A 13,510-nucleotide genomic window follows, 5' to 3' on the forward strand; every position below is an offset into this window, starting at 1 on the left:
GTTCATCCTCCAGGTCGACAGATGGCGGTAAAGATACTCGTTTTCAAACCATTTCCTAGCAACCGTCCCTGGATACGCGCGAGAGGAGGCGCGCCGCTTGTTGCGGGAAGACGACGTCAAAATGCAACACGACGATGAGGTAAAAAATAGACTTTTAAAATGTCTCTGAAATGCACATAAAAGCAATATTGCAAGGGTTAAACACAGCAGTAAATCAGTTTATCTTTTTTGAAGACAAGTCGCAAAAGGGGAAGTAGCTTCTAAATGCTAATGCTAACCTTGTTGTGTTTTGGAAGTGAGGGTTGTCGGAGTCTGCTGTTTCAATGCAAGCTCAGTTTCTCCCCTTATAAGTTTATATAAGTTTAAAACAAAACTCAAACATATTTATGGGTTAGTAATTTACCATAAGAACTAGAGATGTTACTCTGTCTAACCTGTTGCTTTTGTCGGAACAATAACAAAAACATGACGCTCGCAAGTAGGCTTTATGTATATAAGTAAAAAAAACTAATCGATTCAACGAATATGTTTCGACTTTGTAAATTAGATTTAATATATATGTATTGATTATACCTTCTTTAATGGTGTTTATCGAAAAATCGAATGCACTACATGTTTACTTATGCATGAGTTGGAACAGTTTAGCTAGTATTTCTGCTCAATGAGTTTTCGTGTTAATATTTCCTTGTGTGTGTTTATGTGGAACACACCTTATTTTGTCGTAAAAGGTAAAATTTTAAGATAGTGTACATAGTTTATTAATTCTATAGTTACGCAAGATTATTTTTCAACAGTCAGCTGATAACATCATTATTTATTGTTTACCAAATCCTATGTGTCATCTAAAGCGCTGCAGCTATAGATGCATTTAAAAACTTTATTGAATCTCCCCCTTGGGGAAAATTCCTTTGGGAAATAAGTCACTGCACAGCAACCGACAGAAGATCAAAAGTCGAGTATGAATTGGTGATAAAAAACTTTCAAATCCTCAGGAGGACACTGCGAGACTGCCCTCTCAAATGGCACGGGAGGAGAGGGTACACCAGGTTGAGGATCTACTCGGAATCACGGGTGCTTTGGATCAAGACACTTTGCATCTCCGTGAGTAAAAAACAAATATTTGTAACTTTTTCAACTCATCAATCTAATATCCCTATTTTTAGAATTCCAGGACAGCAGCCTCTCTCCAGCTCTCCCCTTATTATTATACAACACGAAACTCAACTTGAATGAGTATTCCGCACTGCAACACAGCGATTTGGAATTTGCACCTCTAAGGTAAATAAAGTCATTCTAATGATTTTATTAATTCCTCACGACATTAATCTTCTGTTTTAGACCGGACACCTCTGCGGCATCACAGCAGGTAGACTTGCCGCTCGACGTAACTCAGAGTTCCTCCGGCGCGTCACTGTCTCAACATCCGTTGGCTCAAACGACCATTTTGTCCGATAAATCCGACAGCAGCTGCTCCCAGTTTAGTTTCTCCCTGCAGGGCGTCAGCAGGGTAGATGCAAGTGTCCACGAGGCTTTCAAACAGAAAGTCTCCAGGGGTTCTATGTACGAGTTTGACTCGCAAGAAGATGACACATACTTTTTAAGCAAGCACGTCCCGGCACAGCATCTCCTGGATCTCCTTCAGAAGGATGTGGGTGTGATGAGCAGCAGCAGCAGCAGTAGTGCCGTATCTTCTCACAGAAGCTCTTCTGGTAGACAAATCATGGACCAGAGCAGGAAAAAAACAAGAGAAGGTCCGTCGGGTGAAGCGTTTCTTTCTCAAGAGCGATCTCGGACGTCACTTCCCGAGGTCTGTAACGTGTCCATGGGTTCGCGCGGCACTAAACCCGACGCCAGCACCGAGTCGTTACGCAGGGAGCTGATCGTGGAGACGAGAAGTGAAGCTCGACTAAAGAAATCCGGTGACAAGGTCACGCCCAAACTGGCTGCCACCGCCGGCCAAAGCGTCTCCACGGGTGGTCCTCAGGGGTTGCCATGGACTGGATCCATTTTAACAGGAGTGGAAAGGGTCCGAAGACAGGACTTCTTCTCCCCAGACACCCAAACAGGGATTGATGGGTCATACCTTGGCTTCCTTCCTCAGTCTCAGTCCACACCAGGCTTTTTTAATCTGCCGCTCAAAAGTGCCAAGCCCACAGTAGGAAAGCTCTCCGATATAGAATCTACCCAAGAAGTCCCGGATGAATCCAGTGCTGCTGCCCAGCAGAGTCCAGAGGAAACATCCTCCACCAGAGTGAGCTCCCTCCCATCCCTGGATTATAAACAGAAAGTCGACGCGTGGCGGGAATACCAGACGTCAGGCGAGCCGTCGATCTTGGACAGTTTGGCTATGAAAGGCTTCCTTGGGACCTCCCCTAAGAAGAGAGCCGACGACTCCGACTCCCTAAACCCCATCCTGAGTCAACACATTGAGAGTCTACGACAACCTGAGAGCGCGGGACGAAGCTCCTCCGCTGTTCACTCCGGATCCTCATCCCCACGGAGGGCGGATGCGGCCGACGGCGTCGCAGGGAACAAGGACGGCACCACGTCTTCAGCGCAACCGTCTGCGTCCCCGTTCGGCCGGTCTCAGTCCCACTCCTCGCTCAGCACCGTGGTCATGTCGACCCAGACGGAGCAACAACCAGGACCCGAACCTGAAACTCGGGTGGCGGACGAGGCCCAGAAGGAGGCTGTGGAACCGTCCACTTCTTATCGCCTCGAGCGCGTCAGCGACGTGTCTCCTGACAGGGATCTAACGCCGTCGCCGTCCCAGGATAGCTGTGATGTTAAACCAGCCGCTTCTGTCGGAGCCTCTTCGGTCATCAGTCTGGAAGTTGATAACTATGCCCCGTACTGGACCTCAAAACCGTCGACGCCTGCACCTCAGCTCAGAGAACTCAACATCGAAGAACGAATTCCAGTAAGTTGACATGTGCAAAGTTCTCTTTTTATGGAAGTATTTTAGAATATTTAGTGGTAAAATTTGCATGTTGAAACTTTATATTTTTAAATTGAAATGTTATTGTTTTCTAAGCTTTGAACTATTTTTTGGCAATAATGTAATCACATGTTTTGTAAATGTTAAGGTTTAATGAGTTTTTAAAAATAATTTAACTCAATAATTGCTTTATAAATACCAGACAAAACCAAAAGAGCTACCTGATTGTTTGCTTCTACGTCGACACGTGATCGGCTGAATGTTTTGTTTTCTTAGAATAAACCAAATTAGGTTTTCATTCTTTTATTGTATTCTAATACTGGATTGTGTTTTTTCGTCTTAAGATGTATCTTCACAACCTTGGTATTGATCAGTCGCCCTCAGCAATATTGACACCGTTTGTTCCCCGTGGACCAATCCGAGAGCCGGAATTCTCCCCCACTGATCTCAGTACAATCAAAGGATCCATCGGAACCCCGAGTAGAAGTGCTCAACCTTCAGAAGGTACTAAAAAACTAGGAGTGTTTTTTATGTATTTTTTTTTTAATGTATTGGCAACAATCTGGCATTACAATGTTTCGCAATACGATGCGATATATTGTGATATATATTTTGTAGTATTGTCGAGTACTTGACTCTTGTGTTGCAGAATTTACAGACCACATGACTCTTGATGAAGTCGTAACTGCTTAACTTCTTTTGAAACCATAATATGTCCAAACGTCAGCTTTAAAGGTTGCTGGAGTCACTGTATCCTCTTGTCCTCAGTTGTAACCGCTTTCATTTGTTTTGAAACCAAAATATGTCCAAACATCAACTTTAAATGCTGCTGGAGACCACTGTATCCTCTCGTCCTCAGTCCTCGCTGGGATCTCACAGGATTCCATCGTTCCGAAATTTAATTGCAACACTAAATGCTGTGAATATTTTTATATTATCGTAAATAAATAAAAAATCGAATTATTATTTATTTAAAACATGCTTTATTGAACTGTAAACCATAAAATAACTAAAATAAAAAACTTGCTTTATTTTTTTTAATGTTCCTGAATACAATGTTAAGTAAAGCCTTGAAAATCTATAAAATAATTTAAAAAAAATGTAAAGCCTTCTTCAAATATTTAGAAAACTTTTTTTCCTTTATTTTTGTTCTTTCTTTCAATTCACAGCGTGTATTTAAACTATTGTAAGTTAAATTCGACCGTTTCCTCTTGTCCTCAGTCATCGCCAATGCTGTGTCTCAAATCGCATACTAGCGTACTCAAAGTTAGTATTTTAAGTGCGTAAGTGCGTCTTAATTCTTAGTATGCGAAATTTAGTGCGGCATGCACACTAAATTGTCGTACTGAAACACCCACAACTAAGTATGGTTCGATGGACACTAACCATCCTAAACAGCCGCCATCTTAATGACGTTTTAAACGGAAGTTACTTCATATATATATGTATATACTTACAGGTGCATTTTCCGCAGCAGTAGAAGGATGACACGTCTTCTGTGCTGATACCAGCTTAAATATCTCGCGAATATTTCGATTCTCGTATTTTTTCTTTATTTCTTTTTCCAAACGTGCTGCCAGCAGGTGGCGATAGCGTTAAAACGGCTGGTTGCAACCATTGTTAAATAGAAGTAGAAGAAGAATCTGTCATTTCCGGTTAGTGTGTAGCAGCAGTGTTTGATTTGAGACATACTATCTGTGGAGAATTTGCGTACTAGTTAGTCGGTACTCTATCCTGATGCATACTAACTTCTAGTATACTAAGAGAAGTATGCGATTTGAGACACAGCACAGGATATCTTTGTTCCTATAACTGCGAGGGATGTATTGACTGCTGCCATCTAGCGGCCGGAGGTTTAGGTGCAACATTAAAACGCTGAGAATATTAGCATGTTAATGGTAAATAAAAATATTAAGTTATTTTCGTTTGAAACACACTCTATTGAAATATAAATCATTGAAGATGATCAAAATAAAATCTGATTTGAAATCCAAGGAAAAATATCTATACACTGCTGTTGAATAAAATATCGGGATATTTGATCGATATTTTCTTACAACCAATTAAAAAGTGTTTCCTCTTGTCAGGTGGCAGCCCGTTAAAAGGGGAATTTTCCAGGACCAGCATTTTGTCCGCAGACTCCAGCATCTCCATACCAATCAGTCTTGACGGTCTAGGTCCCGGTGTGTCCACTCCTGAACAACACCGGGTTTCACTGTCGTCCGGCACGAGCAGGACCAGCCGCAGACTGGCGGCCTGCTTCGACACCGAGCCCCAGACGTCCACGCTGAGCAGCGAAGCCAGCATCCCGAACACGAGCCAACATCGAGTTTCCTTGACTCAAGATGCTGGAGGCAGTGACGGGGAAGTGAACACCACTCTCCAGGGGAGTCAGGGAGCAGTTCTGGATCCTTCCCCATCCACTCAACCCTTTTCTACGCCCACATGGACCAAGTCTGCGTCGTCACCGTTCCGGAGGCAGAGCTCGATCGGTCAAGAGAGCTCGTCCGTCCCGCAGAGTCAACCGTCCACCGAGACGTACGCGACTCCACAGAGAGACGGGGAGATTTCCTCGCTGAACATCTCGAAGTCGACCCGACGGGCCGAGCCCGAGGGCTGCAGCGCCGCACCTCCGGACCCCCCCGCCACCGCCGCACCTCCGGACCCCCCCGCCGCCGCGTCCAACAGCAGCTCGGCCTCAGAAGACGCAGAGACGGTTCCGCGGGAAGAGGAGGCGAGACCAGAGGAGAGCGGGAGCTCCAAGGCCGTCCAGGCGGGATCGGACCGGGGGACGGCGAGCGAGGCCGGCAGCGAGGGCTCGCTGACCGTCAAAGTGGTGAAGCTGCTTCAGATGGAGACCCCGTCCACCATCACGACCAGCACCCCCAGCACCACCGACCTGGAGGACAGCAGGATCAGAGGTGAGAGAGTCAACAGGAATTTTTTTGGGCCCCATTATCTAAATATCGAAAACGTTCCAGACTGGATCCGACTGAAGAAGTCCGGCGAGCTGTCGAAGCTGCCGGAGCTGCTCCAGGAGGACCGGGAGCAGATTGAGGAGATCAAGAGGGAGCTGCTGCTGAAGAACCCGCTCATGGTTGGTTCGACCGTCTGTTGTTCTTTTTCAAATGTGGCCATTATTCAATCATTCATTCATTCATTCATTTTCCACGGCTTTATCCCTTATCGGGGTCGCGGGAAGACTGGAGTCCATCCCAGTATCATAGGGCGAGAGGCAGGGGACACCCTGGACAGGACGCCAGTCTGTCGCAGGGCACACAAAGACAGACAACCATTCACACACACACTCATACCTAATCAGTCATCAGAATATTGAATGATCAAATCCAACACATTTTGAAACCTTGAATATTTATATTAAAACATTTGTTTTTATTAACCATTGATTATAATTATATGAATTAAATTCAATTATGTCTATATTGAAAGGTTACATTTGTTGTTTTTTTAAATACATGAATTCAATAATTTGTATATTAAAAGGTTTGTTTAATTTAATTATGTGTTTAAAACTGTGAGTGAATGATTGTTTACACATAGTTTGATATTTACATTCCAATTATTAAAAAATAAATTAAAAAAAAGTCTAAATACAATATTTTTTCAATTTGTAGCCTTTTCAATTCAATATAAAAATATAAAAGTACGACCCGATGATAACAGAAGAGCATCCAGTTACTTGATGGAACTTTTCAGCCAATCATGCGAAGCGCAGACGATCATGTGACCATGTAGAATCACAGACGCGTCAATTCATTCATTGAATTTAAAAAGTCTACAAATTAAAACGTAACAAATTTAGAAAATACATTTTTGCTTATTGTAATTAGAAGATAAAATTCTTAATAATTAAAAAAAACTTAAATTATTAGAAAAAAACAGATGTAACTTTCAATATACACGTTACTGAATTAAATTATTTAAAAACAAAACACAGTGAAACATGTGAAACTTGCATGAAAGTATCAAAGTGGAGACGCTTTTATATTTAAGGATAAAAACATTGTGTTTGTGTCGTTTCCACCTTCAGTCTGGACATCAAAGCTCTGCAGGTAACTTGTGTTCAGACGCATGTTGTGGCGATATTTGAAAAAAAAATCTAATTTTGCAGTGCATTTGTTAAAACCTTGATTTACAGAATAACAACAAAGTTCTCTCCTTCAGAGTCGGACGAGCTCGGACACCGAGAGCAGGTCCAGCGACGGAGCTCCCGGGGACCAGGATGTAGGGACGGACGTCCTCGACGCGAAGACGCTCCGTGAGCCGCTCAACCTGGAGGCTCAGGTGCGACAGATCGCGGCCAGAGAAGGAGTCGCTATCCGGGGGGCGAGAGCCACCGTCCGGACCCCCACGCCGAGTCCTGCTCCGACGCCCGAGCCGCTCCTGCTGAGCGAGCTGAGGTCGGCCACGCTTGGATCGACGGGAAGTGACGTCCCGGGACCGGCCGTGACTTCCTCCCTGGGATCCGAGGGCGTGGATCAACCGGACGGATCTTTTGATCGCCGACCGAGCGTGGATCCCGCGGATCCTCCGGTTCCGCCTGTCGATCTTCCGGACGCCGCCCCGGCCGCCCCGTCCAATCAGAGCTCTGCTCCCGAGGACTTCGTCCCTCTGAGACCTGCGACGTCTTCTCTGATCAGTCCGGATGAGGGCGTGGGTTTGTCGAGCCCACCTGAGTGGATCGAGGCCAGAGAACCAACCGGATCAGGCTTGAGGTCTGATCCACTTCAGCAACTGTCCTTCAGGACTCTAGTGGGTCCTCACAGATCCTCGGACACACCAGGTAGAGTTCCTCACACGGTTCTCCTTCAACGGTCGTCTTTAAAGTTTTTTTTTATTTTTAATTCTTGACAGTTCCTCGCGCTACAGCGCCCCCTGTCCTGTTGCCGTACAAACCTCACGGGAGCAAAGAGCTGTTTTTCATCCCACGAACAGAACCGGAAATCTCGTCCACGTCCATGGAGAGTTCGCACACGGGTCAGTACGATTTGTTCATTTTTGTGTCGAAATTAAACTTACGACCGCTAGATGGCAGCACGCGTTACGTCCTCAGCGCTGACTAAGGATGAGAGGATACTCCAGCAGCCTTTAAAGCTGATTTTTGAACATATTTTTGTAAAGTAACAATGAAATTAAGACGACTGAGGACGAGAGGATACAGTGACTCCAGCAGCTTTTAAAGCTGATGTTTGATATATTTTGGTTTGAAAACAAATGAAAGCAGTTACAACTGAGGACGAGAGGATGCAGTGACTCCAGCAGCTTTTAAGCTGATATTTGGACATATTTTGGTTTGAAAACAATTGAAAGCAGTCACAACTGAGGACGAGAGGATGCAGTGACTCCAGCAGCTTTTAAGCTGATATTTGGACATATTTTGGTTTGAAAACCATTGAAAGCAGTTACGACTTCGTCAAGAGTCATGTGTTCTGTAAATACTGCAACACCAGAGTCAAGTACTCGACAATAATACACATATATACTTAGTATATACATAGTAGCAGCATATTGATAGTTGTGTCTGTATCGCGATGCGTATCGTATCAACAGATCCTTAAACGTATTAATCCGAGCGAAGAGAATTCAGCACTGCTGACCCTATTTCCCATGAGTCTGTGCAGCAGCTTTTTCTTTTGTAACCAACACCTCATGAATTATTCATGTTCGGGGGCCGGCCGGGACAAAGAAGAACGCTCATCCTAAGAGACTCTTGTTTCTTCTTTTTTTTAATTCACCTGCTGTTCCCGACGCTCTCCAGGCTCCAACGACGCCGTCCCTCCGCACTTCAGCAGCGACGTTCTGGGTCAGCAGGACCCGGGACTGGACCGGGGAGTGACCTTGAGACACGCCGAGGGTATTTACAGCAAGAGGACGATGCAGGCGACCGCACTCAGAGGTGAAACACGACTGGAGGAAATATTGACAGTTTAATGATGCGTTTATCTTGACTTTCTTTTAGCAGCAGCCTTTAGTTGCAAAATGTTAACTGAGCCGTGATTGGCCGCAAAAATGTTTAAATCCTTTTTGACATGTTAGTAGGCACATGGAGGTAGATTTCTTTCTTTATTATTCAACAAGAGCTCGTAGCTTCAAACAACGAAAATATTTTTTTTTTTTACATTGAAAAACCTTATTTTATGGTTCAATCACAAACAAATGTCTTGAGTCATAACTAACAGTTTAAATGACAAAAAAAGTGTTTTTAATTTATTTTTTTCAAGAAATAATGTTTTAGATTGAAGCAACTTTCTTTTTCATTTTTTTTTATTTTATAGAAGCATTTTTAATTTTATTGACATTTTTAAATAAATAATAAAACAGTTTAATTTATTATTTTTGTTTCATTGAAGCAACCTTTTTTGATTGACCAATGATATATTTTTTTATTTAACAATTTATTTTTATTGAATAATAAAGAAGTACTTTTTTCTGTTCAGTTTCAGAGCAAAGCTCACAAACCAAAAATCCTCCAGCACCAAACTGGACCTCTCTGCGGTCAGCCGGTACCAGGGCTCCACCTCAATCCACTTTCCAACGGGCCCCGAGGTCCACAAAGGACCAGGGAACTAGTCCCATCCAGTCCTTCAGCCCTTACCCTGCAGGGAATATTGTTGCTCCCTCCACTCAGGACCAAAGTCCTAATCTAGACCAGCTGTGGTCCCGGTTCCATCAGCAGTGGACCAGCCAGGAGTCCCGTCCCGACAGGGACAGTGAGGCGTCGCTGCTGGAGAGGCTGGAGCGACTGTCCCGTCTGATCAAGGACTCCAGGAGCTGGACCGGACCTCGGAGTCGACACGACGAGCGGGTCAGAGCTGAGCCAGAGGACAGTCGTCTCTCGTCCAGCTGCTGCCAGGATTCTTCGAACAGCCTCTGTCCTGCTGACCAGGACGAGTCCAGCGCCTCCATGTCCACCGTGGACACGGCCCGGCTGCTCCGAGCCTTCGGGTCCCACCGGGTTCAGCAGATCAGGTCCAGCTCAAGTCTGGGGCGGCTTTACGGCAACATCGGCCGACAGAAGGAGGCGAGAGAGTGGGTGAGGAAACATCTGGAATACCATCCAAACCATCGTGGATCTGATCCAAACTCTTGTTTCTCTCCAGGTTCTTGATTCCACATCGAGCAGCAGCTTCTTGGACTCGCCTCATCAGCGGCACCCTCGGACCCTGAAGCCCCCGAGGATGGTCAGCAGAGGGATCCAGGCAGGTGGGTCAGCAGACCCCCCCCCCCCCCCCACTGAGGTCAAACTAATCCCTTCAAACCAGGTCACCTGGAGATCGTCAGCGACGCCACCCGTCGCCACACGAGGGACGTCGGGACCACGTTCCCCTCCCCCCCTGAGAGCACGGCGCCCCCGCAGGTGGATTCCGAGGCTGAACCGCAAGAGCTGAGGACGAGCGGCCCCTCGAAGAGACGGAGCAGACGGAGCCACACGGGACCTCCAGGTGGTGAAGAAACATCCGTATCATCTGATTGAATCGCTGACCCGCGTGACCTTCTTCAGGAGTCACGTGGTTCATCTCCGCCGAGGAGCTGAGGAGTGAGGAGAGGAAGGAGAACCAGCAGGGGGCAGCGAGGAGACCAGGAACCTCCTGGTTCGAGCCCGTCAGAAGACGCGGCACATTGAGGGAACCCCTTAGACAAGTGCAACAGAACCAGGAAGTAGAACCTGATCCTCCACCTATGACGATGACCAGTCCGGGATCCAAGCCCGTCTCACTACAGGTAGGTTTACTTGACCTTCCATGTAAAATGTCATCAAGTATGGTGTCGAGTACACACTTAAATTATTATTAAGATCACATTTTATAAAAGTGTAATAAAATAAAAATAAAAATCATACTTTTTGTATAGTTTATATTTCAATAAAATGTGTTTAAATGAAATAATGAATGCTGCGGGATACCAGTGATGACTGAGGACCAGAGGATACAGTGACTCCAGCAGCTTTTAGAGCTGATGTTTGGACATATTTTGGTTTGAAAACAAATGAAAGCAGCTACAACTGAGGACGAGAGGATACAGTGACTCCAGCAGCTTTTAAAGCTGATGTTTGGACATATTTTGGTTTGAAAACAAATGAAAACAGTTACAACTGAGGACGAGAGGATACAGTCGACCCCAGCAGCTTTTAAAGCTGATGTTTAGACATATTTTTGTTTGAAAACAAATGAAAGCAGTTACAACTGAGGACGAGAGGATACAGTGAGTCCAGCAGCCTCTAAAGCTGATGTTTGGACATATTTTTGTTTGAAAACAAATGAAAGCAGTTACAACTGAGGACGAGAGGATACAGTGACTTCGTCAAGAGTCATGTGGTCTGTAAATTCAACAACACCAGAGTCAAGTACTGGACAATACTACACATATATACTTGTTACTACAGTTTCACCAGCTTCTTGTCAATACACAGCCCTAGTGTCGAAGCAATGAAACAAACTTCCCAGAGTCTTCTCTGTCGTCCTTCAGGAGTCTCTGCAGAGGCGACGTCCTGCGTTCATGGTCCAGTCGAGGGAGCGGACGACGCGTCTGGCTGTGCAGGCCGAGGAGAGGAAGCTCTTCGACACCATGAGCCGAGAGCGAGACCTGCTGCTTCTGCGCAACAAGGGGCGCAAAGATCTGGAGAGAATTCCCGAATACCCCGCAGGTATGAGACCCTCGCTGCGACCGCGTCAAAGTAAACCACTCGAGTTTCACCGAAACGTTTCTCTGGGTTCAGAGGTTCCTGTGACCCAACGGGCGGTCTCCAGGAAGGAGATGATCCAGAGAACAAAACTGTAGGTCACCCCCCCCCCCCCCCCCCACACCCTCGTCTCTGGCCTTCATGAATGTTCAAGTTTGAATCTCCTGCAGGATCTACCAGAGTCTGCCGGAGGTTCGGCGAAAGAAAGAGGAGGAGAGAAGAAGAGCAGCGTACGACTCGTATCGACTGAACGCTCTCGTCTACAACAAGGTAACCTTAACCGTACCTACACTAAGTCAGCGTTAAAATACTATAACTTGCTTACCTTTACGTGTGGAATATTCTTTTTACACAAATCGCAGTGTTTACTTACCATCATCTCAACTCCCATGATGCCTCTGTACACACTGCTGATGGGTCGCTGCTATACTGTGTTTAAAGTCTATGTTGCCATGTCTATGATTGACGGCTGGCTGGGCGGCAAAGCATTATTTCGGAGCTCTTCAACGTGAGAAGGGATGGCAGCTCACGTTCAAACTCATGTTCAAGGGAGGTCAGGGGTCAGAAGGTCAACTAGCAACTGCCTTTTTCTCTTCATCTGCAGATTTTAAACTGTTATCAAAACGTTTCCGTGTCACGTCGAGTGAAAACGCTGTTGTTGTCTTGCAGAGAATCCAGAACCGAGTCCTGGAGAAGAGAAGGTCGGCGTGGAAGTGACGATTCTAACTCTATTTATTCATGATTTGACACACTTTTTTTTTTTTTACATGTCAGTCCGGTCACCTTCCGAGACTCTTTATTGATCTGCAGGGTTGTGGTCATATAAAAACACACATTTGTCGTTCAAAGCGGTTCAAAGCGGTTCGAAGGCTTCAGCAGGTTTAAGGCTCAGTAGATTTTTCTTCGTCTGATAAATAAAATCAAGAAAAATGTGCAAAAACAATCCGACGAGTTCGTTCCCTTCATGGAGTCGCCTTCAAAAAGACGTAAAATTCAAAAGGATGTGCAAAAAACTTTAAATATTTCTGGATAATACTGTTTCATCTGAGAAGCACAACACGACCCGGAGACGACAAGATATCAATATTCACGTCACCAGGTGTTGCGAGGGGGGGGCGGAGTCAATCCCAGCTAGTTAGGGCGAGAGGCAGGGGACACTCTAGACGCACACATAGAGACGCGCGGACGACTACGATTTAAAATCACCAGTTAAACTCTATAAATTAATCAGAATAAATAAAGTTTATCACGTTAAAAAAAAAAAAAACACTAGTTTGTGTCGCGGATTGATCTTCGAGCGTCGAGAACTTCATGCAACTAAACCGAAGCGACACCAGAACAAACACCTACACCTGGGTCTGGGGGTCACGTGACCCCCCTCAGCTTCTCAGCAGACTGTGGACTCGCTGCAGCTGACACCGGGACAGGACCAGGCGGTGGACCTGCTCCTGCCCGCGGGGACACGGCACCATGACCCGGCCCACCAGGACGGCGTCGGACTGCTTCTCCTCCGTCGCCTGAAAAGAGACACGAGGTTTTCAACCGGAGCTCCGCCCCCCTTGCCGCCGAGAGACCACACCCACCTTGACGAAGGCGGAGGACGGGAAGGTGGCGAAGTCGGACGTCGCTCGCGCGCCGGGCTGTTGCTTGACCACGTGCTCGGCCACCTCGCCCTGACCACGACACACACCGTTATCTACGAGCTTTGGGTTCAGCGGGATCTAGGACTGACCTTGAGTCTGTCCAGGGTGTCCTGCAGAGACTGTATTCTGGCCGTCTGTTCCAGGAGTTGAGCGCTAGGTGTCACTGCAGCACAAAAAAACAAACCCTTACATTCGACCTCCTGATTGGTTCGTTCTGTGTCACATGAC

The 13,510-nt window shown here is 46.0% G+C and overlaps 2 protein-coding genes across 9 annotated transcripts in view; one reads left to right on the forward strand and one right to left on the reverse strand.

Annotated features, from left to right (window-relative positions):
* The first annotated feature begins 69 nt into the window (after window positions 1-69).
* Window positions 70-12,582, forward strand: alms1 (ALMS1 centrosome and basal body associated protein). Of its 2 annotated transcripts, none has more exons than XM_087780558.1 (18): window positions 70-139; window positions 993-1,101; window positions 1,164-1,278; window positions 1,339-2,920; window positions 3,283-3,442; window positions 5,026-5,859; window positions 5,920-6,035; window positions 7,124-7,742; window positions 7,814-7,936; window positions 8,718-8,855; window positions 9,397-9,992; window positions 10,060-10,162; window positions 10,222-10,401; window positions 10,461-10,681; window positions 11,426-11,603; window positions 11,676-11,733; window positions 11,810-11,909; window positions 12,309-12,582. In XM_087780558.1, the coding sequence occupies exons 1-18, from the start codon at window positions 122-124 to the stop codon at window positions 12,354-12,356; spliced, it is 5,298 nt and encodes a 1,765-aa protein (XP_087636684.1). In that variant the 5' UTR covers window positions 70-121; the 3' UTR covers window positions 12,357-12,582. The 2 variants fall into 2 exon arrangements, with proteins under 2 accessions (XP_087636684.1, XP_087636685.1); XM_087780559.1 differs by having other exon boundaries at window positions 96-139; window positions 996-1,101.
* dctn1b (dynactin 1b) overlaps window positions 12,434-13,510 on the reverse strand; it is a 33,222-nt gene continuing 32,145 nt past the window's right edge. For 4 of the 7 annotated variants that reach the window (XM_087780565.1, XM_087780562.1, XM_087780566.1 and 1 more), the window contains 3 exons: window positions 13,372-13,445; window positions 13,223-13,312; window positions 12,435-13,156 (listed from right to left, as the gene is read on the reverse strand). In XM_087780565.1, the coding sequence (XP_087636691.1) occupies window positions 13,019-13,156; window positions 13,223-13,312; window positions 13,372-13,445 (302 nt within the window). In that variant the 3' untranslated portion in view covers window positions 12,435-13,018. Of the gene's footprint in view, window positions 13,157-13,222; window positions 13,313-13,371; window positions 13,446-13,510 lie in introns of all 7 variants that reach the window. The other 3 variants (XM_087780563.1, XM_087780561.1, XM_087780560.1) reach the window with 1 other exon arrangement.

Source organism: Callionymus lyra, chromosome 18 (assembly GCF_982586985.1).
Source record: "Callionymus lyra chromosome 18, fCalLyr1.hap1.1, whole genome shotgun sequence".
Classification (NCBI taxonomy): Eukaryota; Metazoa; Chordata; class Actinopteri; order Syngnathiformes; family Callionymidae; genus Callionymus; species Callionymus lyra.

What these genes read in the sequence shown, in the direction of transcription:
- alms1 (XM_087780558.1), top strand. An exon ending in TCAAGACACTTTGCATCTCC is followed by an intron (nt 1,102 to 1,163) that starts GTGAGTAAAAAA and finishes CCCTATTTTTAG; the next exon opens with AATTCCAGGACAGCAGCCTC. An exon ending in GCAGGCGACCGCACTCAGAG is followed by an intron (nt 8,856 to 9,396) that starts GTGAAACACGAC and finishes TTTTCTGTTCAG; the next exon opens with TTTCAGAGCAAAGCTCACAA.